This window comes from Aristolochia californica, unplaced genomic scaffold, assembly GCF_029961685.1.
Source record: "Aristolochia californica isolate CCGP_79_NKW_82.1479 unplaced genomic scaffold, dmAriCali1.0.hap1 SCAF_15, whole genome shotgun sequence".
Lineage (NCBI taxonomy): Eukaryota > Viridiplantae > Streptophyta > Magnoliopsida > Piperales > Aristolochiaceae > Aristolochia > Aristolochia californica.
The window spans coordinates 1,777,546-1,802,117 of record NW_027181826.1 but is presented as its reverse complement, the minus strand read 5'-3'; the positions used below and the strand labels follow the sequence as shown (position 1 = coordinate 1,802,117).

The 24,572-nt window shown below is 38.3% G+C and overlaps 3 protein-coding genes across 3 annotated transcripts; 1 reads left to right on the top strand and 2 right to left on the bottom strand.

Moving 5' to 3' along the window:
* Positions 1-821: 821 nt before the first annotated feature.
* LOC137951756 (mitogen-activated protein kinase kinase kinase 5-like) lies at positions 822-6,582 on the bottom strand. The gene is made up of 11 exons (XM_068798644.1): positions 5,895-6,582; positions 3,166-3,789; positions 2,975-3,062; positions 2,805-2,867; positions 2,544-2,707; positions 2,328-2,403; positions 2,186-2,245; positions 1,980-2,099; positions 1,683-1,895; positions 1,529-1,599; positions 822-1,419 (listed from the first exon to the last, which is right to left on the bottom strand). The coding sequence occupies exons 1-11, from the start codon at positions 6,428-6,430 to the stop codon at positions 1,230-1,232; spliced, it is 2,205 nt and encodes a 734-aa protein (XP_068654745.1). The 5' UTR covers positions 6,431-6,582; the 3' UTR covers positions 822-1,229.
* A 712-nt stretch (positions 6,583-7,294) lies between these two features.
* Positions 7,295-12,422, bottom strand: LOC137952108 (uncharacterized). The gene is made up of 3 exons (XM_068799176.1): positions 11,990-12,422; positions 10,506-10,635; positions 7,295-7,750 (listed from the first exon to the last, which is right to left on the bottom strand). The coding sequence occupies exons 1-3, from the start codon at positions 12,374-12,376 to the stop codon at positions 7,518-7,520; spliced, it is 750 nt and encodes a 249-aa protein (XP_068655277.1). The 5' UTR covers positions 12,377-12,422; the 3' UTR covers positions 7,295-7,517.
* A 7,517-nt stretch (positions 12,423-19,939) lies between these two features.
* LOC137951943 (LOB domain-containing protein 36-like) lies at positions 19,940-21,841 on the top strand. The gene is made up of 3 exons (XM_068798942.1): positions 19,940-20,521; positions 20,620-20,932; positions 21,662-21,841. Exons 1-2 carry the CDS (start codon positions 19,940-19,942, stop codon positions 20,896-20,898), a joined length of 861 nt encoding a protein of 286 aa, XP_068655043.1. The 3' UTR covers positions 20,899-20,932; positions 21,662-21,841.
* Positions 21,842-24,572: the final 2,731 nt, after the last annotated feature.

The following is a 24,572-nucleotide window of genomic DNA, read 5'->3' as shown; positions in this document are numbered from 1 at the left end:
ATGCGCAGTAGCTGTAGAAGAGGAACTATTTTCGTCCCATAAACTACCTCTCATCAAATGGGCCATTTCTTCATTTTTAAATTGTATTTGTAAACTCTAAAATAACTTTTTGTATATATTTTTAATTTATAAATATTTTAAATCGATAATATTTTGGTAAGATTTTTTTTCTTTATAAATAATTTAAATCTAATTATTTTACTTATTTTATTTTATTTTTTAAAATATAAAATAATAAAAAGTGTAACGATAATTTTTTTAATTAATAAATATTTTAATTGATATTAAATGGTGTTAAATAAGTAAGAGTTATTTTTTTAATTGTTTATTAAAAATTTAATAATTTTTTATTTTAGATATAAGGTAATAAAAATTGTATTTGATTTTTTAATTTTTTTAAATTTATTCAAAATTTTATTATGTAATGACGTGGCAGATGACTCTGATGACGGGGCAACGCGTAAGCAGTCAAAGCTTACGTGTCGCCTTTGACTGTCCACATATACAATGGATCAGTCAAAGTTCGGTAATTTTGCAAATAAGTTGATATCTTCATTATTTTCATAAATAAGTTATTTCAAACTGGTATTTTGGTAAAATTCCCTTTTATTTTTATTCGGATTCAAGTTTTAGTAATCTCCATTTCTTAATGGTTCGGAAAATGTTATTTTTAATTTTTTGGATTACGATAATATCTGATTTTTTTAATGGTTCAGAAATTTTATTTTCTACTTTCTTGGGTTCAGTTAAAAATTTAGGCTCTCTTAGTGCCCCTATGTACAAATTTCTATTTTAGAAAATGTCAGAAACTCTTTCCTGATTAGATTTCTCAAAAATATTCAATTAAAAACCATATCAGTTCTTAATAAAACTTTGGATACAGAGTTCAGCACATTTGACTGATGACAGCAACAAATTCATACCTACATGAGGTTTTGATTATTCATCGTATTGTAGATGATCACAATATGTGGTGGGTAACGTGGTGCCTGCTGAAGCTAAAACTACAGAACATAATTACACAACATTTCCTGCTTCCAATTCTGGAAACACTTCTCCAACGAAAGATGTACAGACAGACGAAGGAAAAGAATAAATGTTACAAAAACATCTAGGCTCTAGTTGGGTGTTGCGTAGGGTACAGAAGGTTCCCCCAGAAGAATCAATGCCGTTCCTCGAACCAGCCATCTGAATTTTGAAAGTAGAGAGGCAATGGCCTTGCCAGCCAATTAGAAACGCCTATAGGTTTCAGTAGCTGCAATATAGAATCCATTTAGCAAGTTGTGTTGGCCAGGACCACGAGGGCTGTGATTTGAACGTGGGGGAGACAGACTTGTTATGGCCTCAAGCGTTGAACGAGGGGAGTGACGAGGACCCACTGTGGATTTGGAAGTTTCAGGTTGAGATTGGCCAGTCTCGCTGGAGAAAAACAATAATATATGCATGAAGCCCCGCTCCGGTAATCATGCAAAATCAAATGGATGTGTTTGTCGAAGACACAAATATCGGTTTGGAAATCGCATCGTACCCATTTGATAAGTGTTTCCCTCTGCTTGTGGGGATATAAATTGTTCCGTCTCTGGGACTTTTTGTTATATCCTGTAAAAAGAAAATTCCCACAATCCATCAGTATCAGCAGTTTGGAAAACTTGAGCAATGAGTATTCGAGAACTAAAACTCACTGAAAGTTTCATTCTTGAAATGGCCTGTATGCAACCGGGAATATCATGCGTTTGATTGGAGTTTCTTACAAAACGGTGTTCAAGAAGCAAATTTGCAGATGGCCGTTCCAATGGATTCCTCCGAAAGCAACACTGGAGGAAATCTTTACCTTCAGGAGACAGCATTTCAGGTATTGGAGGGTCATTCTTTATGACTTTAAACATTGCCGCCGCCTGTATCGACAGAGAAATATTAATATCACTTTATTCAAGTTTCAGAACCTCGTGAACATGAATAAAATCCTGCAGAAAGCTTACCCCTTCGTATTCACTCCAAGGAGGTTTCCCAGTGAACATCTCAATAATAGTACAACCCAAGCTCCAAATATCAACTGCCAGATCATACCCAGAATCCTTGTGCATCATTGCCTGCATGACCTGCCGATGGAGACCACAAGCATTTAAGGGTGGCTGGAAATTAATCTATACTTGAGCCAGTACTAACAGACATCAATAAGATGTACCTCTGGTGCCATCCAGTAAGGGCTACCCTTCATTGAAAGTGCAGCAGCCTGACCACTCAGCTGAATAACAAAAATACATAAGAATCAAAAATGAGTATGTTGCTTCTTTCTTACACTTGAATGATGTATACAAGTTTCTTACATGTTTTGCCATCCCAAAGTCTGCAAGTTTGACAACTCCTGATGCATCTACCAGCAAATTTGCCCCTTTGATATCCCTAAAGAAAGTAAAACATTTGAAGATGAAATATTCCGCAAAACACAATGCGAAAACAATTAAATCAAAGACAAGAGTCAGGCCAGAAAGTGCATTTGAGTATTTAGCAAGCATGTTCTAGAAGAAAAATGATACAAGTACCTGTGAATTGTTTTTTTGCTGTGCAGGTAAGCCAATCCAGACAGAATATGACGCGTGAAATTGCGAACAACTGATTCGGTCATAGCTCCACAGTGATCACGAACATATTTACTAATTGAACCCGGATGAACATACTCCAAAAATATGTAGAAACGATCCTCTACCTTCAAATAACAAAAAAAGGGCATTTGAGTATCTTTGTACAAAGGCATCCAACTACTAACAGGAACCAGCAAAGCAGAAATTTGGGAAACAACTTACTATTTCACTTCCATAATATTGCACAATATTTGGGTGTTTCAATTGGCTAAGAACTTTTATTTCCTGCCCCAAAATGAAAAAGTCTTGAGAATAAAACTAACATGAAATGAAATTTGACTCAAAACCCATTAATTATTTTTCTAAAAAATGAACTATTTCTGTATAGTAACCTGCTCTAACTGCTGCATGCACTCTGCCGATTTGGGATCATCAGGAATTAAATTAACTTCTTTCATTGCACACAAGGCTCCAGTTTCCCTGTTGAAGAAAAGAAAGTATCGATGCATAGTACAACAGGGCCATACCACAAGTCGTTAAAAGAAAATGCACCTAAATGTTATTAAAGCAAAAAACGGAGTACCTATTTGTGGCAACATAAACATTTCCAAAAGTACCACTTCCAATAAGTTTTCCCTTTTGCCACTGACGTGTCATTGATGAGACTTCTGATTTTGTTGGAGGTGGATAAGCTGGTTGTGAAGGCACAGTGGCTGCGGGAGGAAGGGGCAGAGGATGGACAGAAACCAGACCCTCATGCCATGCTGCAGAGGAGTCTGAAGGGGTATTTGAATGTAGCGGAGTGGTGGCCCCACTTGGGCTAGCAGTTTGCAAACTCTGATTTCTCCTTGTGGGACTATTGAGTGGTGACCACTCAGAACTGTGTCCAAATTTCTCTAGTGAATTACGAGAAGAGAACCCCATCTTATCAAAGGAAGGCAACTCTTGAACAGACCAAAATTGAGGTCCTTGCATGTGTGCGTACGATGAAGGGTAGCACCCTGTACTCAATCTCCGAGGACTTTGCTCTGGACTAGATAAGCCACTAGCTGGAGCGCTCTTTGGAGGCACACTTTGCCTGAAGGTTTGTATTTTTTCAAGAGAATTCGAGGTCCGTGGCATCTTTGCACCATGATTCAAGATAGATCCATGTGGTGCTGCATATAGCTTTTCTTCACCCTTATGACTGTAAGGATAAGCAAACATACTGCAATATGAAAAGAAATAAATTTTAAAAAAAATTGAGACCGCATCTATTACTCTATAAAGACTTTCTTAAGTATATGTAATGTTACCAGCCTTTCTATTCAAATTACCAGTCAAAACTGTTCTTCTTTCAACAACACAAAAGTATTGCTGAGAAGAAATGAGCAACCTTTATTAATTAGCAGGAAAAAAAATCTAGGACACTGGGAAGAGACAGCAGACAGTGTGTGAAGTGACAAGAAGAATTTGTAACAGATTGAAATTTCCAGCTTCATCGTATCCAACACACCAAAACCTTTTAGCTTAAATCCCAACCATATATTTTTTATTTTATTTTAAAAAAAGGATGTATATATTAACAAAAAGAATTACAAAGAAACCAGGAGCAAATCCATAACAACAAGAGATTGAAAGGTTGCTCCTGACTTGGCAAACACATCTTAAATCCTAATCATGTAGCATCCTCAATTCTGCTGTCAATAAATTAACTCCTTTCTAAGTCATCCTTCTTCTTGTCTCACCTCTATCCATGTTGTTTTTTGCCTTCCTCTATTGTTATTGGTTCCTCAACTGGCAACAACAAGACTCTCCTCATATCTGAACTACTAGGCCTCTGAATATTTCCAGCAATTATTCTATATAACCATTATATAAAAATAACCTGTAGATGGTAATTCTATTTTAATTACTTGGGCAGCACACTGTTAGACCTTCATATAGTATTTCTGGTGTGTTGGCCAAAGGAGTTTCTTGGCCTTCCAATTGTTTCTTTAAGAAATAAAATCCATAAAGCATTTTAAAAGAAAAAGACCTGTGGATGACCTGCTAACAAACAACACAGTTCATTACAAGACATAATAATATGAAAAATAAAGAAAGAACAAAAAGGTGTCCTGCAGAATCACATAAATTAGGAACTCAGTTCCTTACCCTCTCAAACACATCATTACACCTGCTCATACACTAATATTACCATAATATGGAAGATTCATTTTGCCATTTTCATGCATAAACGCTATAATTACTGATAACCTTTACACTTCACATCAACCAAAGAAAGCACATTGAGCTTTTATTTTGGCAGCCTGAAAGCATTTTCATCAAATTCCATAACTTCAGCATCACAGCAAGGACAATCCCGTGTTACAATCCAGCTTTCTTGAGAGATTATCCAAGCTAGATTGCCCACAACCTTTTGTTGCCATCAAACCACAGCACTTAGCTAGAGATTGTCCACTACCTTTCTTTTGCCAACAAACCACTGCAGTTAGCTAGACTGCTACCCCTTCTGCATACACGTAAACAAGGTCTGACAAAATGGTATCGGTACCACATTGGAGACCAAAAATCCAACAGAGATGATTCCATTTCTATTTAAATCTCTGATTATGGTTATACTGGTCAAACATCCAACACAGAAACCACAAACAATTACCATCACTCAACAAAATGAGCCGATTTCAAACCATCATATGGTTACTCTCAACTTCCATGATCTGAATCTTCATCATTGTCTCAACATCTGTCTTCAGTAATCATGAAGACCAACAGAATCTACATCTCAACAAATCTATAACCACCAATCTTTCATCTTATATTCATCTCCTTACCACAATTCATCTCTGATCACAACCAATCAACTATTAGTCTAAATTCACCTTGCTATTTGGAAGGCGGGATAAACGTGTTTATACAAATGCTGCTAAGCCATATGATGTTAAATTAAATTGAAAGTTAGAATAGACATTATAAATCAGAAAAAAAATGCTACTATTAAATAACAGAATTTGAGCCCATTAAAACCTTATTATTTTGTCATATACAAGGATATGATAACCCAAATCAAACGTCAGCCAACACCTTAACTCAATACGAGACCAAGTCACAAAAAAGTCAGCCCAAAATTTAAAACATAAACAATAGATAAAACATCAATCTATACCACAATCAAATGAAGAGGATGAATTACGTTTAGAGGTAAGAATAGTATAATTCGAAACAGGAAATAAGAATAATTGGGTAAGTTGTTTCGCAGGTCAAAGTGAAAAAAAAACAACGTTCCATCTACTACAAATCAGAAAAAAAAAAAAAAAACATAGAACCCACCATCCAGACGGGGAGCTGGGGATTATCTTCTCCCCGACGGCGCCAGCATTTAATAATTCTGCCCCATCAGCGTCATCTCTGCTCGAACCTGGTGTGTCCTTCGGAGAAGGAAGCCGACAACACCCCTTATTAGAATCCACAAACGCGGCATCTTTCCTCAACAGCGCCCCCAAATCGGGCAAAGGCAACGGAACCGCGTCAGCAGATGAGGACCGCGCGGACGAGAACTCCCTCCCGCTAGGCGACCTAGACTCGGGCGTCGAATGCTCAGACGCCGACGGCCTCGGGGAACCCCGCCCTCCCAACGCCAACCTCGCGACCTCAAGGTTGCTGAGATGCCGCAGCTTGCGCAGCCGCGTGAGGCGCGGGTGAGGGGCTGCGTCACGCCGCGACCTGAACAGGTTCAGGTCCTTCAGGATGCGCCTCTGCTTAGACGGCGAAGTCGGAGAATCAAGAGACGATTTAGGAGACGAGGTCGAGGAGGGAGAATTGGCAATCTTCCACCAATGCATTGCTGGGGGGGTGAAACATGGCATCCGCGACCGCAAGCCTAGTGGCCGGAAACGGATCTCTATGAAAGAAAGGTGGCCAATGAAGCCATGGACGTCGAAACCCTAACCCTAGACGAACTCTGCCACACGGTTTGCGAGTCTGGCCATTTTCTCTTGCAACAGAAAGAAGAATTCCATCTCCGCCAAGTCAAATTGGGGACTTTTCAGCTTTCTTCTCCCATTTTGGGCTCCTCCCCAAACAAAGTCAAAACGCGGTGAGTCGCGACTCACGAGGAAAGCCCACCATACAAAGTTTAATTAATCTTACCTCACTTAATTTAATACTTAATTATCCACTAACCCCCGACTTTTTACTTTTTACTTTTTTTTCTACTCATAGTTGTCTTACCACGTGTTCCCTACTCATTGGCTGAAGCCAGGAGAGAAAAAAATTTAGAAAGGTAAAAATAAAGAGCAGGACAAAATTGGGACCCACACTCGACTGTAGCAACTTTTACACCTAGGCTGAATTAGGATTGTGATATTCATTTGAATTTTTCTTTTTATCAAATACTTAATAATATAATTAAAAAACCATCCTAAATATATTTAAATAAATTAAATTTCTAGTAAAAAATATTTTTTTAAATATAATTTTATTATTCATTAAATTAGAATTTACTCTATATTAATTTATTTCTCAAAAACTAGAATTTTATCTCTAAAAATTAAACAAAAAATTATGATAAATAATATAAATTAAGACTTTAAGTGCCCAACGTGTCTCATAAGTCTACAGCTCCCACGTCGCCCTGTTTGAAATCTAACACCTATTGACCTGAACTGGAGTCAAAAACTGCTTTCTTGCAGCTTATGCTTTTGATTTTTATCCTGCAGAAACTGTACTGATGATCTTCCAGTATGACAAGGATCAAATAAAAAAACCAAGAGTAACTCAATTTCGTTCTTTAGTCTACATAAGACGATTGATAAGCTAATGGAAAGATTAGAAAAATGAAGATGGAACTATTCAAATACAAATTTCTAAAGAAAACTAGCTTGTTGGGTATTAAAACCAAACATTCAGTTCCAGCAAAGTCCTTGTTTACTTTCCTTACCTGCTGCATATGGTCTATTGGTCAACAGGCATATGTTCTGAGATTTTGGATTGTTTTCTCACGATCTTACAGATAGGCATGCTGTCGATTTTGCTCAGAAGTTTCAAAGATGGATTAAACTCAAGATCTTGGAGGGTGATCTTGTCTCCAACATCCAAATTTCTCACATCGACTACAACTTTTTGTGGGATGTCATCGACTGGGCACCAAAACTTTAGACTATTAATGATCTTGTTAAGAGTTCCTCCTGCAAAACAAGCAAGGAAGTTTCACAATCAATTCTAGATAAATGGTAGGAGAAAATGTTAGGAAGGAGAGAGGACCAAAAAGCATTACAAGGGAATTAATCACATGTTGTAGGAAATGTAAATGAAACAAATTACAACAAAAATTTCTAGATCAGGAATTTTGACAAACTTAAAACACTGATCAAGATGCACACAACACAGGACAAATGTTCCCATCAGATGTTAGGAAGAGTGCAGTCTAGCACCTCTTTGAGCAGAAGACAGCACTGGTCAACTTGTAGTAAGAGTTAAATTTGCATAAGCCCAAGTTAGATTAACAAAGTAACTTCTTATTCTTCTTTTTAGCCTTCTCCCAACAAATTGGGGGTCACCTATTTGAATCCTCTGCCATTTTGCTCTTTCAATAGCTAACTTCATCCCTAGATACTTTTCTCTCAGGTCTTAGTGCAACATAGCTTTCATTTATAGCTACATTTTGTTGGCCCTTCAACCAATACTGCAAGACCCCACTATTTTGCCACTTCCTCTGTGTTCTCTACTGCATACATATACAAACACCAGAAGGACTATCCCTTGATTGGCAGTTAAATAATTCATGTAAGCAAGTCCAACACAGTTAAAACCAGGTCAAGGTGACCTATCTATGTTTCATTTCTAAGAATAGAGTCTGAAGTTACCTTTTTTTTTTTTTTTTTTTTTTGCTTTTTGTTGGGGGGTATTAATAATAGAATAATCTAATAATGCTTGTTGTTTCTTTCGAATCCAGCACTATCACTAATCTATTCTTGCCAACTACCCCATATTCCACAATCAAGAACATGAGACATCTCCAAGGGCGGAATAAACAAAATGTAACAACAGAAAATAAGAGGTCCATCAAGGACTCTAATGATCCCAGTACATCAAATTCATCACATGATCCTTATCCCTACTCCATGGCATAAACACATCATAGTATCTAGATCCATTGCATACCAAGTTAAGAAAAAGAGAAACACTGAAGACTATCCTCCCTTTACTCTTTTCTGTTGTAGAAGCCAAGGAAGACAGAAGACTAGGGGCTAAAAATGGTACCTCATAGATAAGTCCAGTAAAATAAATCTAACATTTGCTTAACATTACTAACAAAGATGAAAACAGACTCCAAGTTCAATACCCATTAGTCCCCATTTCTTGGATCAACTACAAATTAGGAAATCACATGATCCCTTCCTTTAACAAGGACCGTGAATAAAGGAGATGAACTATCAAATGCCTCGCCTGATGGACAAGAAGTCCTGGCTAAGGACTTACCAGAGTTCAAAGTGAAGGCTACAAAACATTTTCACACACTCCTCAGAGCTTCAACTCACCTTAAGAACTGATAATTCATTCAACTAAACCTGGCCTAGGTCAAGTTGAAAATAACAGTGTAATTACCAAGATTTGATAACCCAACAAAAGTTAAAAAATTAACAGATATATATATCGTCAGAAGGGTTAAGAGGGCAGAAAACTTGTTTCCCTGCAACTCATACAGAAACAAGAAGAAAAGTTTCCTATATTTTAGGAGAAACTTTTAGAAAACTTCAAGGAAATTATTCAAAAACATTTCTGAAATTTTTAGGAAGTTTGTACTCAAATTTGGAGGGAGCTCATTTGAATGTTCATAAGTTACCATTTGTTTGTGTCTCTCCTCTTTAAAGTGTACTTTTTTCTAGATTGGTACTTCTTTAGTGTTTGCTTCTAATATCGAAATAATTTTAACTTTATAAGTAATCATTGTCAATAAGAACTTAACATTAATTATTTCTTAAAATCGTCTATCATATAATCCATAGAATTGTTTTTCATTCAATTTTGTTTGTTTCTTAGAAGTTTTTAAATGTTTTTTTTGGTTTGTTTGCTTACATTTTATATAAGATTCTACTTTCTAAAGCATGTTCTGTCCATTTATTTAAGAGGGAAAGAAGACTGGACTCAAGTCCAACAAACCTAGGCTGCATCCAGCTTTCTCTTCCATTGAAAAGTCACTTTATCACAAAAATGCCATTTGGTTCATTAATATTTACAATGATGCCATTATCTCCATTTTATTATTAAAAATTAATAAAAATAAGAAAAAATCTCAAATGGACATAAATATGAATGCATGGATTAATAAATAAATGTAGAATAAGAGTAGAACAGTTTTTCGGTCATTAGGTCTATACTCCTTTTTTCCTTGATTTAGTGACATTCCATTAATTTTTTCCCCACATGTCCCATTTCGTGCACTTCCGGTCACTATAATTGAACCTATTTTCTCATCTTAACATCATAGCATCAGTGAGAAATGCTACCTCACTTTATATTTCTTCAAAAAGAAAAAAAATTAAACTGGAATTTATAAAAGAAGACTTCAGTACAAGGGATAAAATACTAGAGGCTTGTTTTTGGATGTTAAATGCTAATATGAATTGTTCTTGCGTTAGCATTTAACACCCAAATGCAAACCTCTAATATTAAGTACCTTGCAGAGTTCATTTTTGTATTGATAATCCATGATGTAGCTTCCCCTCAGCTAAATATTGTTGTTATCAGCTGACTACAGCTGCTACATTAAAGAAACTGTTTTATGATGTCTTGTCAAACCATTCTCCACCAAATAAGAACTACTACTATTAGTTTCTTTCTTTAGTTTGAAGTTGTTAGTCACAAGTTGGTTTGTCTGGGAAGGGTACAGCTTTAGAAGAAGAAAAATCAAATAGATAAAGTTAAAGGGAATAGGCCTGCCTTTTTGAAGTCCAGGACTGAATTTCTCTCCTCTAAACACAACAGGTACATCGACTGAAATCTCTGACTTGTCATCCAGCCATTCAAAAACCAGGTTGAGGACCTCTCTTGTCTCAGGATTTACATGAAGCTGCACATGTGAAGGATCCCCAAATTCATTGAAAGTAAACAAACCCAAAGAAAGAGGAAGAATATGAGGAACCAGAATGAACCTTATTAATCCAAATGCAAGCTGAAAATAGAGTGAGCAAATAAAAAAGAATTAAGAAATTCAGGTCAGCCATTAACTGAACGAATTTCAAAATGCCAAACATCATATAGACATGAAACTATTTGAATTTGTCAACAGCTTCACCAGCAGAATCTTATCCCATCTATATAAGAGTCAGCTACATGAAACCTCTATTATTATATTCTTCACTTACTAACTTCAAAGTGGGGTCATCACTGCCGCTCTTTTCCAAATCCTTCTTCACCACTTTCACCCTTTTTTTACCTTATCTCTATTTTCTAATCAGGTTATCAACTCCGTCAAAGCTACAAGTGAACTAGCAGCCTGAACATGGCAAAAGCTACCTTACTCCTCTTTTTCCTAGTAAGTTTATGTCTCTTTTTCCTTCTATTTTTTTCATCTATAATTGTTATTCCTTTTTTTCCAAGTAAGTTTATTTGTGAATTTTCTTCTCTGATTGTTGTCATTCGTACATCTCATAATTTTACCTCTTTATATACTACTTTTCGTTGTCCAAAATTCCACTAAAGCATTCCTGGTCCATCTTGTAGAAGTTTGTTTTCACCTTTCCCATCATATTCCTTCACATGGCACTAGAAACCAATTTCCATGTTCATTCAACATTTATTTTAGGTATTATGTCTTCCCCAATATTTTCATCTTTTTTGTAGGAAGAGCTAGTAAGGGAAGGAATCTCTTCTGGGGTATAAATTTGTTCCTCAGGTTTCATATAACTTTCAATTCCCTGGCTTTTATGTCAGCTAAGTTAAAAGCTTTGAGTTTGTACAGTTTCACTTCATAATCTGTTCTCCCATTCATACCATCTGTGGATTCATCATCTAACACTGTACTATTAGCAGCACAATATAAACTAAATTATCATCTCTTGAATACTAAGCTCAATACTGAAATGTGCAGATATATCAGCATAAAAGTCGATCCTTGAGAAAGGCCAAAACCACAGGAAAGTGCATCACACCCATTTTTCTCATGCTAATCAGTGAAATCTTGAAGAATCTCTGGTGGAATGAATATTGTCTGGAGAGAAAGAGAGAGAGAGAAGGAAAGAAACACATTCAAACAATCTCATGTGATATGTCTAAAATGACCAGAAAGTCGAAAAAAACAGTCAAGAAGGTACAAAAAATGAATCAGAGAATCCAAATCAGTGGCTTCAGTCAATTAAAGGTAAAGATATGATGACGATGAGAAATGAACAATAAAATTTATTAAAAAACAAACGCAGTAACACCTTAACAGGTAGAACTCGTCCGGACTGGAGAATGCACGAAGACCCAGACCCAGCACGGATTTGAAGTTCGAAGGGAGTTGAACAAAATAATTCCGGCTTTACGATCCACAGAAGCGATTTGATCTGCTTTTTATCAGTACTCAGAAGCTGCTTCCTGGAAACATTATGCAATCCATCCCCGCTGTTCTCTGCCCGGCTCAATACAACAGAAGGAATCTGACCCTGAGACCTCTCTTTCGCCGAAGCTTTGTGACCGGAGACCTCCCTCGGAACTGCGTCGATCGTGCGAAGCCGAGCACAAGAAAAAGTACAGAAAGAGGACACGAACTCCTGCAATGCCCCCGGAGACGATATTCGAACAGCTTGACTGCAACACCTCCTCAACATCCTCCTTCTCCCCCCTTGTCTCTTGTTCTCTACTCGCAGCTGCAACTTGGAAGGGTTTTGAAGCAGATACGCACCCTGCAAAGAGCTTTTACATAACAGTGACGCATACCAACGATAAAGTTGTGGGCCTCCATTGGGCCATTTACAAACAAAAGTGGATCTACGCCTCTTCTTCTCAAGTATGCAAATAAGGAGGGAGTTCAAGGACTCTTACCATCTTTGTTTGCAAGGAAGGGGCTCCTCATCTTCCCTACCTTCAAAACAAAATTAAAGAACAAACAAGTAGGGGGTTCAACTTTGTTTTAAAATGGATCCTTATCTATTAAAAAAAAAAAAAAATCTTCTCTTATTGCCTCTTCTAGATTGGTTGTTTGGACATCTAAGTGAACAACCTCGACCGGGAGCTTGCCCTCTCCTATTTGGCCGAATGGTTGGCTTCACACCAATTGGACAATAGCTTTACCTTGCTCACTATGCTTAGCAACCTTTTGGCCGGTTGAACGATTGTTGCTAGGGCATTCAGAGTGTTAAATAACATATATGAGAGAGTCTTACATGATTCTCATGGTAGGAATCTCATAAAGGAATATTTTACATGGAATGGTTGGCTTCACACCAATTGGACAATAGCTTTGCTATGCTTAGCATCCTTTTGGCCCGTTGAACAATTGTTGCTAGGGCATTTAGAGTGTTAAAGAACATATATGAGAAAGTCTTACATGACTCTCATGGTAGGAATCTCATAAAGGAATATTTACATGGCAAAGTTTTACAAGAGGCTCATGAAACAAGAGTAATGAAAGTGTTTTAGTTCTCTTTCTAATTAGGAGTTCTATTCTAAATGTAACTCGGACATGGATAATTTAATTTAATTTTAACTCTCATTCTATGTGATTTTTGTATTATAAATAAAGGACTAATGTATTCACGTCACACACAACCAATGAAATTCAACGTGGTATCAGGGCAAGTCTCCCCGTCAACAAAGATTTATCTTGTTCTTCACTTTTTGTAAGTTGTCTTCCCATTCTTAGTTGTTCAATTAATTTTGACTTTTTCTATTAGCTTAAAATTTTTATTTCTTTAGAGATTTTTTTTATGAATAAACTCATTCTCTAGTTTCCACTGCATTTTCTATTGTGCGTACCGAAAGTGACCATTGGTGTGAAATGTTTGACTAAGGGTACAATATTTCACTTTTATATTTTATTACCGAAGATTAAAAAGTCAAGAGTTGGGAAAGAATATTATAGTCGGAGGAAGAGAAGCAAAAGAGAGAAAAGGAACGATATTTAAGCCTTCACCGTTTCCGGTCAAATCCATGCATGTAACCCTCTTTTCTTCCTAATTAAATTTAAATTACAATCATGCCATTACCAAAGAAAAAATAAAATTTTAAATTTATTTTTCTTAAATTCAATAACCCATCACTTTCCAAAGTAATTTTTTTTGGTAATTTAATAATATTAAATATTATTTTTATATTTTAATATAAACTGCCAAATTTCCACGTCAACAGTCTATGTGGAAATTATGGACACGCTTGTCATGAGTTTATCTCTTTATAACTGTTTTGAAACAGAAAAGACAATCCCTCGGAGTGTTCGGAGAAATTTTCTCAGCTTACCAATGGGCACTTTAGTAATTAAATGTTTTTAGAAAATTTCGAATTACTGATCGCTTTTTCCCGTATTTATGAAAAGGACCCATTATCTCCACGTATCCTGTCCGTGGATTTTGGGGCCCACAGAACGAATGGCAGGGATTAGGGATACGTCTCTGGAGTATTAAGTTTGACTTTTTTCTTGACTTCCTAACAAAAAACGACAGTACGACACACACGTGGCGAATCGGCGTTGGAATGAATCGCCTTCCTGCCGATTTCTTAAGGTTCAGCCACGTCGACGGGACCGGTAAAACTGGTCATTTCCGCGCAGGTGCTCGAAGCGACTGTTCAGACTTCAGAGCCAGGCGGTCGATGACCGGCTAATGTGGGATCGATGACGGTGTCCCCGTGCGCAGTTGGCCTACAAAAGCAGGTCGCAGGTCCGTCGGCCCCCACGAGCGCTTGCGATGAATTGAGCTGCCTCGTAACTCGGCAGGCCAGGTGGAAAGTGAGGACCCACGATATCTTTCATTGAATGACGTGAATACCCCTGAAAACTCTATAATTACGTTGCCGTGTCTTTCTGGGATGTTGGTGTGGTTTTGTTTTGTTCCCGTAAATGCCCCTCGTTAGTCTACTAAATTGCTTATAAGTGAAAGGATAGGGTAAGGAAGACATGCACATTGGGTTATTATTGTGTATTTAAATATTTATATTATAAGCTTGCTACATGCATTCATAAAAATATTTGATATCCCTTAACTCGATCATTTATAATTATTTTTATTAATGCATTTGTTATAATTATAACCATACATATTGATAATCAACCCAAATGTTCAAAATCACTAGTAATTTTTGCATGAACACTATATGTCGGTATGAGGTCAAGCTAGTGGAAACAAAGTATGATAACATTGTCTCAAAGCAAAACACGTGATACCCTAAACAATGTCTTTCTTGTCGAAAAACTCAAAAACTCTAAAACCCAAACAAGAGGCGAACATTCGATTTTGAAATGTTTTTGGTTTGAATTATGCCAAGATTTCGAAAAAATCATGATCATCTAATTGCTTAGTAGAAAAAGAATATAATTCAATTAAGTTCTATATAACACTAATTTATAAACTTGCTTAGTGCACTAAATGGGCAATTTTCAGGAGTCAATGTGAACAGAATTTTACATCATCCTTAGCTAGTTGATTTGAGTAAACAAGGACAATTTCGTCAATGTGGGATAGGCATATTCGTTATTAAATCGGAGTCCTCAACATCGAAGGAGTTTGAAGAGAAAATCCTTGGGCGTTGATTGGACGATTAGCATTCACCGCTGATAAATCGGATCGCTAGTATTTGTTATTAGGCTTGTGTGAGAAAGGTGAGTCGAGTCGAGTCGAGTCGAGACTCCTACTCCGTTCTTTGTTTTTTTTCTTTAAATTTTCGTTTTATTTTCACTTCATTTGATTTTGTTGGGATCTTGAAACCTGCTCAAGAAGTCAAAGATCCGATCAAGATTCAAGAATTCTAGGGCAGAACTGGGAGGAAGAAGAGGAAGAACAGGCGAAATCGATTCTGGTTCTCTAGAATTGGAAAAAACCGGTGAAAATCTACGAGCCAGAGAGCATTGATCGGTTGTTATTGTTGAACCATGTGCGCAACATGGACCTAAGACTGGGCTGAGCGTGAATCTCAACACGCCCCATCACGCGAGGAGCGGGCGCGGAGACCAACACCGCCACTTTCGCTCCAAACACACCCCATAAACGGTGATACCCACCCCGCGGTCGGGAGGATTCGAACGCTGGGCAAACCCAGCTCTGATACTAGGTTGAACCATGTGCGCCAAAACCTCGAGGCGTTAGTAAGGGTGCAATATGGACCTAAGACCGGGTTGAGCGTGAATCTCAACACGCCCCATCACACGAGGCGCGGGGACCAACACCGCCCACTTCTGCTCCAAACACGCCCCATAAACGGTGATACCAACCCCGCGTTCGGGAGGATTCAAAAGCGGGGCAAACCCAGCTTTGATACCATGTTGAACCATGAACGCCAAAACCTCGAGGCGTTAGTGAGGGCACAATATGTACCTAAGACTGGGCGGAGCATGAATCTCAACATGCCCCATCACGCGAGGCGCGGGGACTAACACCACCCACTTTCGCTCCAAACACGCCCCATAAACGGTGATACCCACTCCGCGCTCGGGAGGATTCGAATGCAGGGCAAACCCAGCTCTGATACCATGTTGAACCATGTGCGCCAAAACCTTGAGGCGTTAGTGAGGATGTAAAATGGACCTAAGACCGGGCTGAGCGTGAATCTCAACACACCCCATCACTCGAGGAGCGGGCACGGGGACCAGCACCGCCCACTTTCGCTTCAAACACGCCCCATAAACGATGATACCCACTCTGCGCTCGGGAGGATTCGAACGCGGCACAAACCCAGCTCTGATACCATGTTGATCCATGTTGGGTCCTAATTTCATTCAAGACTTATTTGTAAATATAGGTTACAGAACTTAAATAGTGCAACCAACAAATTCCAAAAAGGTCAAAACAAAAACCACTCTGCGCTCGGGAGGATTCGAACGCGGCACAAACCCAGCTCTGATACCATGTTGATCCATGTTGGGTCCTAATTTCATTCAAGACTTATTTGTAAATATAGGTTTTTGTTTTGACCTTTTTGGAATTTGTTGGTTGCACTATTTAAGTTCTGTAACCTAAGTTTGAGAAGCAATAATCAGAAAATTAAACCTTAACTGTCGTCGCCCCTGTTCTCTAGTTTGTCTCTCCCCCTCTATCTCAGATCTGAAATCCCATCACAGAGTACTTTTTTTTTTAATTCTTCTTTTAAAGATTCAAAGTTGTTCGATGATTTGATTCTCCTCGTCTTTCTTTTTCTTGTTTCAAATTTTTTTTGCTAAGCCTTCTCTTGTTTTATTCAGAAGAAGTTGATGACAAGCTATAGCAACATTAGAGTCCTTCCTTACGGCAGTTCTGCTAACCTATGCTTGTTCACATAAGCTCGTGGGATCCAGAAAAAAAATGTACCAACTTAAAAGATCTCGGCTAATGTGTTTTCCCCATGTTCAAACGACATGATTGCATCTTTCTTTTGCGTTGATATTAATTTCTGCAAATAACTGTAGGGAGGGAATCTCCAGTAGGCATAGAAAATGGTTGTTAATGTACATAAGTGTTTAGGGACATACTTGTCCTTTTTCTTTTCTCCAAGGGTATTTTTGTATTTTACTCATTTCCTCTTTCGTTTTCGTTTTCGTTTTAGGGTTCTCTGAAACCTGTTGGCTTTGTAGATTTGAGATTTGGTTTTGATAAATGAAAACTCTCTTAAATCAGAGAGATTTACATGGTTTCAGAGTCTCAATGTTGTTAAGCATGTCTTTTTGAATGGTGATTTGGCAGAAGAATATGCGGCCCCCACCGGGCCTTCATCTTCCTGTTGGTTATGTTTATTGTCTTCGACGGGCTTTATATGGTCTCAAACAAGCTCCTCGCGTTTGGTTTGCGAAGTTCAGTTCCTCTTTGATCCGTCTTGGCTTTATTGCTTCTAACTATGACTTTGTCATGTTCATTCGCACAACTGTTGTGGGGCATATTGTGGTTCTTCTTTATGTTGATGATATGATTGTGATGGGTAATGATGAAGATGGCATTGCAGATTTTAAACGGCAACTTCATTCTCTCTTTGAAATGAAGGATCTTGGCTACTTATGGTATTTTTTGGGTATTGACGTTGCCTATTCTCCTGAAGGTTATATTTTGTCGGGAATTTTACCAAAATACCGATTTAAAATAACTTATTTATAATAATAACGAAGACCACAAATTATTTACAAAACTACCGAACTTTGACCGGTCCACTGTACATGTGGACAGTCAAAGGCGGCATGTAAGCTTTGACCGCTTACGTGTCGACACCTCATCAGTACAGTAAGGTAGTTAAACACATGGGTTGCCACATCATTATTTTACAAGCGTGCCATTTGACACATCATTATCAATTTCCGCTATTGCCCCGTCATCTCTTGCCACGTCAGCTCATTCCACGTAAGCCCTTCGTTTTAATTTTTTCGTTATGTTTCTTCCTCGGTCTTTCTCCTCTCCTCTCATCTCCTCTCGCCCTCGCTCCTGCTGCCGCTGCTCGGCCTCGGCTACTCCCCTGCTGCCGTCGCTTGGCCACGACCGCTCCCCTGCTGCTGCCTCTCGGCCTCGGCCGCTCCCCTGCTGCCGCCGCTAGGCCACGACTGCTCCCTGCTGCCGCCTCTCGGCTTCGGCCGCTCCCCTGCTGCCGCCGCTAGGCCACGACCGCTCCCCTGCTGCCGCCGCTCGGCCTCGCCCTCGACGCCCCCCCTCTCTCGTTCTTCTTCTCCGTTCCCTCTGTTCATCCTCTTGCCGCCTCCCTCTGGCCGCCCCTTCTCTCAGAACCGAAGCTCTACTCACCCGATTTAGGAGGGTGATTTTTTAGGGTTTTGGTTAATTGAATATAATTATTGTATTTAATTATAATGTTGATTTGAATTTAGGTGTTTAATTACTGTATTGATTTTTTTGTGATTTACTATTTAATTTCTGATTTTATGTTAATAAAATTTCTGCCAAATTAAAATTATTGTAAAGTTTTGTAAGATTTTTAATTAAATAATATATTTTTTAATAAATTATTACTTTGTAAATAAGGTGATAAAAAGTATACAAATAAATTATATTTTTAAACACTAAAAAAACTTTTTTTTATATGTTTTTAATTTATAAATATTTTAAATGGATAATATATAAGTAAGACTTAAGAGTAAATTTTTTTTATTTATAAATATTTTATATGGATAATATATGGGCAAGACTTAAAAGTAAAAAAATATTTATAAATATTTTAAATCCATATTAAATGGGTAAGAGTTAGATTATTTTTATTTATAAATATTTAAAAATTTTAAATATTATTATTTTGTAGATAAGGTGATAAAAAGTATACAAATAAATTGTATTTTTAAACTATAAAATAACTTTTTTATATATTTTTTTAAAATTTTAAATATTTTGAATCTATAATATATGGGTTATACTTAAGAGTAAGATTTTTTCTATTTATAAATATTTAAAATTTGTAAATATTATTATTTTGTAAATAAGGTGATAAAAAGTATACAAATAAATTTTATTTTTAAACTCTAAAATAACTTTTTTGTAATTTTTTAATTTATAAATATTTTAAATCTAATTAACTTACTTATTTTATTTTATTTTTTAAAATATGAAGAAATAAAAAGTGTAACGAATTTTTTTAATTAATAAATATTTTAATTGATATTAAATGGTGTTAAATAAGTAAGAGTTAATTTTTTAATTGTTTATTAATTTTTTTAATAATTTATTATTTTAAATATAAGGTAATAAAAAGTGTATTTAATTTTTTAAAAATTTATTCAAAATTTTATCAAGTAATGACATGGCATAATACGTGTCAACTATACTGACGTGGCAGCCCATGTGTTCAACACCATACTGCACCAATGAGGTGTCGACACGTAAGCAGTGAAAGCTTACGTGCCGCCTTTGAATGTCCACATGTACAGTGGACTGGTCAAAGTTCGGTAGTTTTGCAAATAAGTTGGAATCATCGGTATTTTCATAAATAAGTTTTATTAAATCGGTATTTTGGTAAAATTCCCTATTTTGTCTCAATCCAAATACATCTCTGAAGTGATCAGTTGAGTAGGATTAGAAGATAATAGGATTATGGATATACTTGTATTTTTTTCTTTTCTCCAAGGGACATACTTGTCCTTTTTTCTTTTCTCCAAAGGTATTTTTGTATTTTACTCATTTCGTTTTCGTTTTCGTTTTAGGGTTATTGAAACCCGTCGGCTTTGTAGATTTGAGATTTGTTTTTTGATAAATGAAAACTCTCTGAAATCAGAGAGATTTACAATGGCCTCTTCTTCCAATTCTCCGTGCGCGGCATGCAAATTTCTGCGTCGAAAATGCACACAGGAATGTGTTTTCGCGCCCTACTTCCCTCCGGATCATCCACAGAAGTTCGCGCATGTCCACAAGGTGTTCGGTGCAAGTAATGTCTCCAAGTTGCTGAACGACCTGAATCCGATGCAGAGAGAGGACGCCGTGAATTCGCTCGCTTATGAAGCGGAGGCTAGGTTACGGGATCCGGTCTACGGTTGCGTGGGTCTCGTCTCCCTTCTCCAGCACAGGCTGAAACACATCCAGAGCGACCTCTACAACGCCAAGAACGAGCTCTCCACCTTCGTTGGTCCGTCGGCGATGCTGCCTCTGTCGCACCCCCACCACATTCTCCAGCAGGCGCACCAAGCACATCCGTCGAACTCCACAGGTCCGCAATATGGAATGCCCTCGGTCGGCCTCAGTATCCCCACCCCTGGGGCATCTCAGGCGCAGGCACAGGCACAGGCACAGGCGCAAGCGCTGGCCGTTGCGTTGGCTGCGAGGGAGCAGCAGGAGATGATGAGAAACTATGGGCAACAGCAGCAACAACAGGTGCAACTCCCTTGATTTTCTTGTTTGGGCTTCAAAATTGGTTCGCGGCTTTTTCATGAAATGAATTTGTTTTTTCATGTGGCGGTTCGTATTTGCAGGAGCTGGTGAGGTTCAATAGTGGTTTTGACGGGGGCGGAGGGGGGCCTGTCGCAACAGGGTTCCCACAAATGAATGCTGCTTCGCCGTCTTCAATGTCTTTGGCGGCGTCCCCATCTTCAGTCGCTCTTGTCCCATTCGAAAACCCATTTCAACTCCAACAGCAGGAAGAAGAGCAACAACAGCACCTGCAACTCCATCAGCAGCAGCAGCACCTACATCACCCTCATCATCAGAGAACCGGAAGCGAAGATGGCAGGAGCTTCGGTCCATCTTCTTGATTGCACAGGACCACCTTTTTCTTTTTTCTTTCCTGTAAGTTTCCTCTTTTTCTGTTGTTTTCCTGCCGTTCCTGCTCGCAAGAACGCTTTCCCGCTTTTCACATTTTCGTTTTCACCTGCAAGATCGTTTCTCTGCGAGTATTTTTTATTTAGAGAAACTCGCTGAACTCAAGTTCAGCTTGTTTTCTGCTTTTCTCTGCGCAGTATACTTGACAGGAGTGCAAATTGAGAATTCTCCTGATTTAATATTTGTCTGGTTACCCTTCTTTGGAGATTTTGATTGTTTCTGTTCATGTAATGAAACCCAGGATCGTGACCCTTGAATGCAAAATTATTATGTACACATTTACAAACAAAGGGAAGATAATTTAATTCATCCTCAGCATTTTTGCAGCAAATTGTGCTTGACAAAATGCTTTCTATTTAAGCCATTGAAGTCAGTCATCACTGTTGGCTTTGTGGATCTCGAAGTAGTTCTCATGTCAAGACCCTTTAGTTGATCTTAAAATAATAAGACTGCTTAAATTTGCGGGCGCCAAGAGAGGCCAGATCTCTCTGGGTTAACTTCTAATCTGTTTCTTTTTATCTTATTGATACTGGAGTTTATTATTTCATTCTTGTGTTTATATCTAGTGATACTGTACTTGTCTTAGAAGCAGGAAGAGGACGAAGAGTCAATTGATTGAATTGCATTAATGTCAAAATATATTCCTTCTCATCTCCATAAGAGCTGATTCGCTGACCTACTTTGAAAATGTTACAGGTGCTCTTCCCACCTGAAACAGAAGGTTCAGAAAACAAAACAAAAAAAAAAGGCAGAAGAAAACGAAAGAGGAGGAGAATAAAGGAAGAAAAAGACGGAGACAACCAAATCATCCGTGGGCAGGCTGGAATGAATCCTCCATAACCAGTCAAAGCTAGCATACTTCTCTTCACTGTTCACACCGCTGGCAGGTTTTCTTCATTATTCTCCATTTCAGTCCTCCATAGGCTTCTTCCTTGTAGCAAAAGCAGTAAATTTTACAGTTTCTTTGGGTCCCCTTACATACACTTTTGTCGAACTAGAAATCAAAATATGTTAGGCCTCTCCCGCTGTCCATACCCTGCCTGCGAATGTGCTGTGAAAGACAAACCTGAATGTAATGCAACCGTCTTCTTTCGTTCTGACGTGATCATTCAAAAACCCATTTTTTGTTTCTCCTTCCTCCACCTATTCGTTCATGATTCATCTCATCCACGTTGTAATAAATGCTACTATTCATTAACAGCTTGCTTTTGCCTCGGGGTCTGCATAAAGAAAACCCTGATTGTGTAGCGTTTTTCATTTGGAACTTCGAGCTTTGGGACTGTGAGAATCGGGATTTTAAGTTACTGAAATTTATATGAGGTGTCTGGGTTTTCCCTGAGAATGCCAGAAAGCTTTTCCTTGTTGGACACGGATTTCTATAACACTCCTTGAGAGGGATGAAGTCTAAGGGGAGTGTTGGCTCTCTTCTATGATAACAAGTCGACTCTCTCCGGCGAGGAGAGATGGGACAAAAAGAAAGGAACTTTTGAGAAGAGATTTGTCTTTTGTCTTTCCTATCAAGCATCTGTAAAGGGGTTGGAAGGTTTTTATAGTATAATGATATTAATTATTTGCAGGATTGGGAAAAATATTCTAATACCCGATCGATATGGAGATTTCTCAATTCGGGGGCTCCTGTGAATTGTGAAAGCTGGGATGACAAAACGAAGGATGGGCAAGTTGACTGAGCTTTATTCGGAAACAGATTCCAGAGCCCTTGGGGCCTCAGAATCGGGGAAGCACTGACACAGCGATGTACACAATTTAAATCAATTCTCCCTTAGAATTTTAAGATGGTATCAAATTAATTAAATCTTCTTCTGTCTAGTTAATTTATCGTCCTTTTTTCTTTTTCGAGGAAATCAAATCTACTTACATAGCCAATGCTAGTTCACTTCAGTTGCTACCAGACAAGATTTGTCACTCTAATAGTGGAGCAAAAGCTGACGAAGACGATGAAGAAACCATGGAAGGTGGCCAAGAACAGGAAAAAGATGGAGGAAGCATTTTAGAGGTAGAGATCTGAGATTTCGTAATAGATCTCTATATCATCACACGAAGGACAGCGTGAAACGAATGCTGTGTCTGTCAACTTCAAAGGAAGCCGAGCCTCCACTAGACTCCAGCAAACGGTTCAAGAAAGCGATTCATGGGGCTTCCAGTTCCAAATCGAAGAGGAAGAGGATTTCTTTCATGACGAAAAGCTCCCAGAGCAACTCAAGGATGGACTGCTTCAGACGGCGGGACATTCTGAGGTAACACGGGCGCAGGTTCGGTTGATTTCGCCACTGCACGTTGATTCACCTTGTGGTTCGTTTAATCGGAGAAAGATCGTTTTAGTGGATTCGGGAAGAGGAGCGAATGAAGAGCCGACAACCTTCATCGTTGTTATTATTGTTTGCGTTTCATTGTCTATGCTGAGAGAGTCGCAGAAACTGGAACAAAATGGGGAAGCCTTTTGTTCTTCCGATCTGTGGAACACTGGCTTACTGGAACTCGAGTGCAATCTCTCAATCGACCCAAGAATTTTGCTTGATTACTTCAGTTAGATTGCTGGGTGGCATCGATTCTAACTTAGCTGCAAAGTCTAGTGTTTTGATTTTTTCTGATTTTGTGCCACAGTTGTCAAGTTGAGCCTTTGGCAAAAGAAAGATTGAATTCCAGCTTGAGAGAAGCAGAAGGATCGTTACGATCGTTACGAATCAGGTAAGTGATAGAACCTATTATGAAGAATTCCATGACCACAAGTTGTGATAAAATAATTTTATGCAGGCCAGCAATGAAGAATTCCGTTAAGTTGTGGTATCAAATTACTTAAATCTTCGTCTGTCTAGTTGATTTATCGTCCTTTTTTTTCTTCGAGGAAATCAAATCTAGTGAGAAAACTCACTGCCCATTGTAGCTTTCTCCAAATGAGCTTCTCAGCGTGCCGGCTCTTAGAGTTTTCAGAACAAATGCCGGTTTGAAAGGGTAATATCAATGATGATCGTAGAAGGTCCGGATGCCTTGGTCGTCGGTTCGATCTGTAGCGCTTATGTCTTGTTTTATTCGTGGCTTCGGCAGTAATCATCTCTCTTCCATTATCGGAATGCGTTATTCATTTTCTTTGCAGATGTTCAGCATCCCCATCACTGCTTCTTCTACTTCCTCTTCAAATTCCGCGGATTTGGATTTGAACAGGGGGAGCTCCGCGTACAGGAGGTCTCTCCGGTCTCGGCGGCCGCCGACTATTAGGTTCGAAAGACGGTTGGTGAATGCCGTCAGTTTGATCGGGTCCGTCGTTCGCGAGGTTAAGTTATGCAACAGGAAACATGGTGGGTTGGGTGTTCATAAGTTGCTTGAGTTAGAATCACCGCGCAAATCCGGGACTGTATTGCGGTGAGATTTGATGATTCTAAGTTTTTGTTTCTTCCAGTTGCCTGAGGCCACTATCTCTCAAGTACAAATTTTTTGTTAGAGACCGATTTCCATCAAACCCTGATCGACTAAAGGTAAAAAAAAGTAAGACTAGATTAAATTTTTCCCTTCTTGGATGATATCCTTAAGCTAACTCTGGAATTTGTTCAGGATCATTCTGTTGATATCAGACGATCTGGCAAAAATTTCA

What these genes read in the sequence shown, in the direction of transcription:
- LOC137951756 (XM_068798644.1), bottom strand. Translation starts at nt 6,430, where the DNA reads ATGCCATGTTTCACCCCCCCAGCAATGCATTGGTGGAAGATTGCCAAT. An exon ending in AATATTATGGAAGTGAAATA is followed by an intron (nt 2,708 to 2,804) that starts GTAAGTTGTTTC and finishes TGTTATTTGAAG; the next exon opens with GTAGAGGATCGTTTCTACAT. An exon ending in ACTTTGGGATGGCAAAACAT is followed by an intron (nt 2,246 to 2,327) that starts GTAAGAAACTTG and finishes TTTGTTATTCAG; the next exon opens with CTGAGTGGTCAGGCTGCTGC.
- LOC137952108 (XM_068799176.1), bottom strand. Translation starts at nt 12,376, where the DNA reads ATGTTGAGGAGGTGTTGCAGTCAAGCTGTTCGAATATCGTCTCCGGGG. An exon ending in GACGAGTTCTACCTGTTAAG is followed by an intron (nt 10,636 to 11,989) that starts GTGTTACTGCGT and finishes TCACATGTGCAG; the next exon opens with CTTCATGTAAATCCTGAGAC. An exon ending in CAGTCCTGGACTTCAAAAAG is followed by an intron (nt 7,751 to 10,505) that starts GCAGGCCTATTC and finishes CTTGTTTTGCAG; the next exon opens with GAGGAACTCTTAACAAGATC.
- LOC137951943 (XM_068798942.1), top strand. Translation starts at nt 19,940, where the DNA reads ATGGCCTCTTCTTCCAATTCTCCGTGCGCGGCATGCAAATTTCTGCGT. An exon ending in GGCAACAGCAGCAACAACAG is followed by an intron (nt 20,522 to 20,619) that starts GTGCAACTCCCT and finishes TCGTATTTGCAG; the next exon opens with GAGCTGGTGAGGTTCAATAG.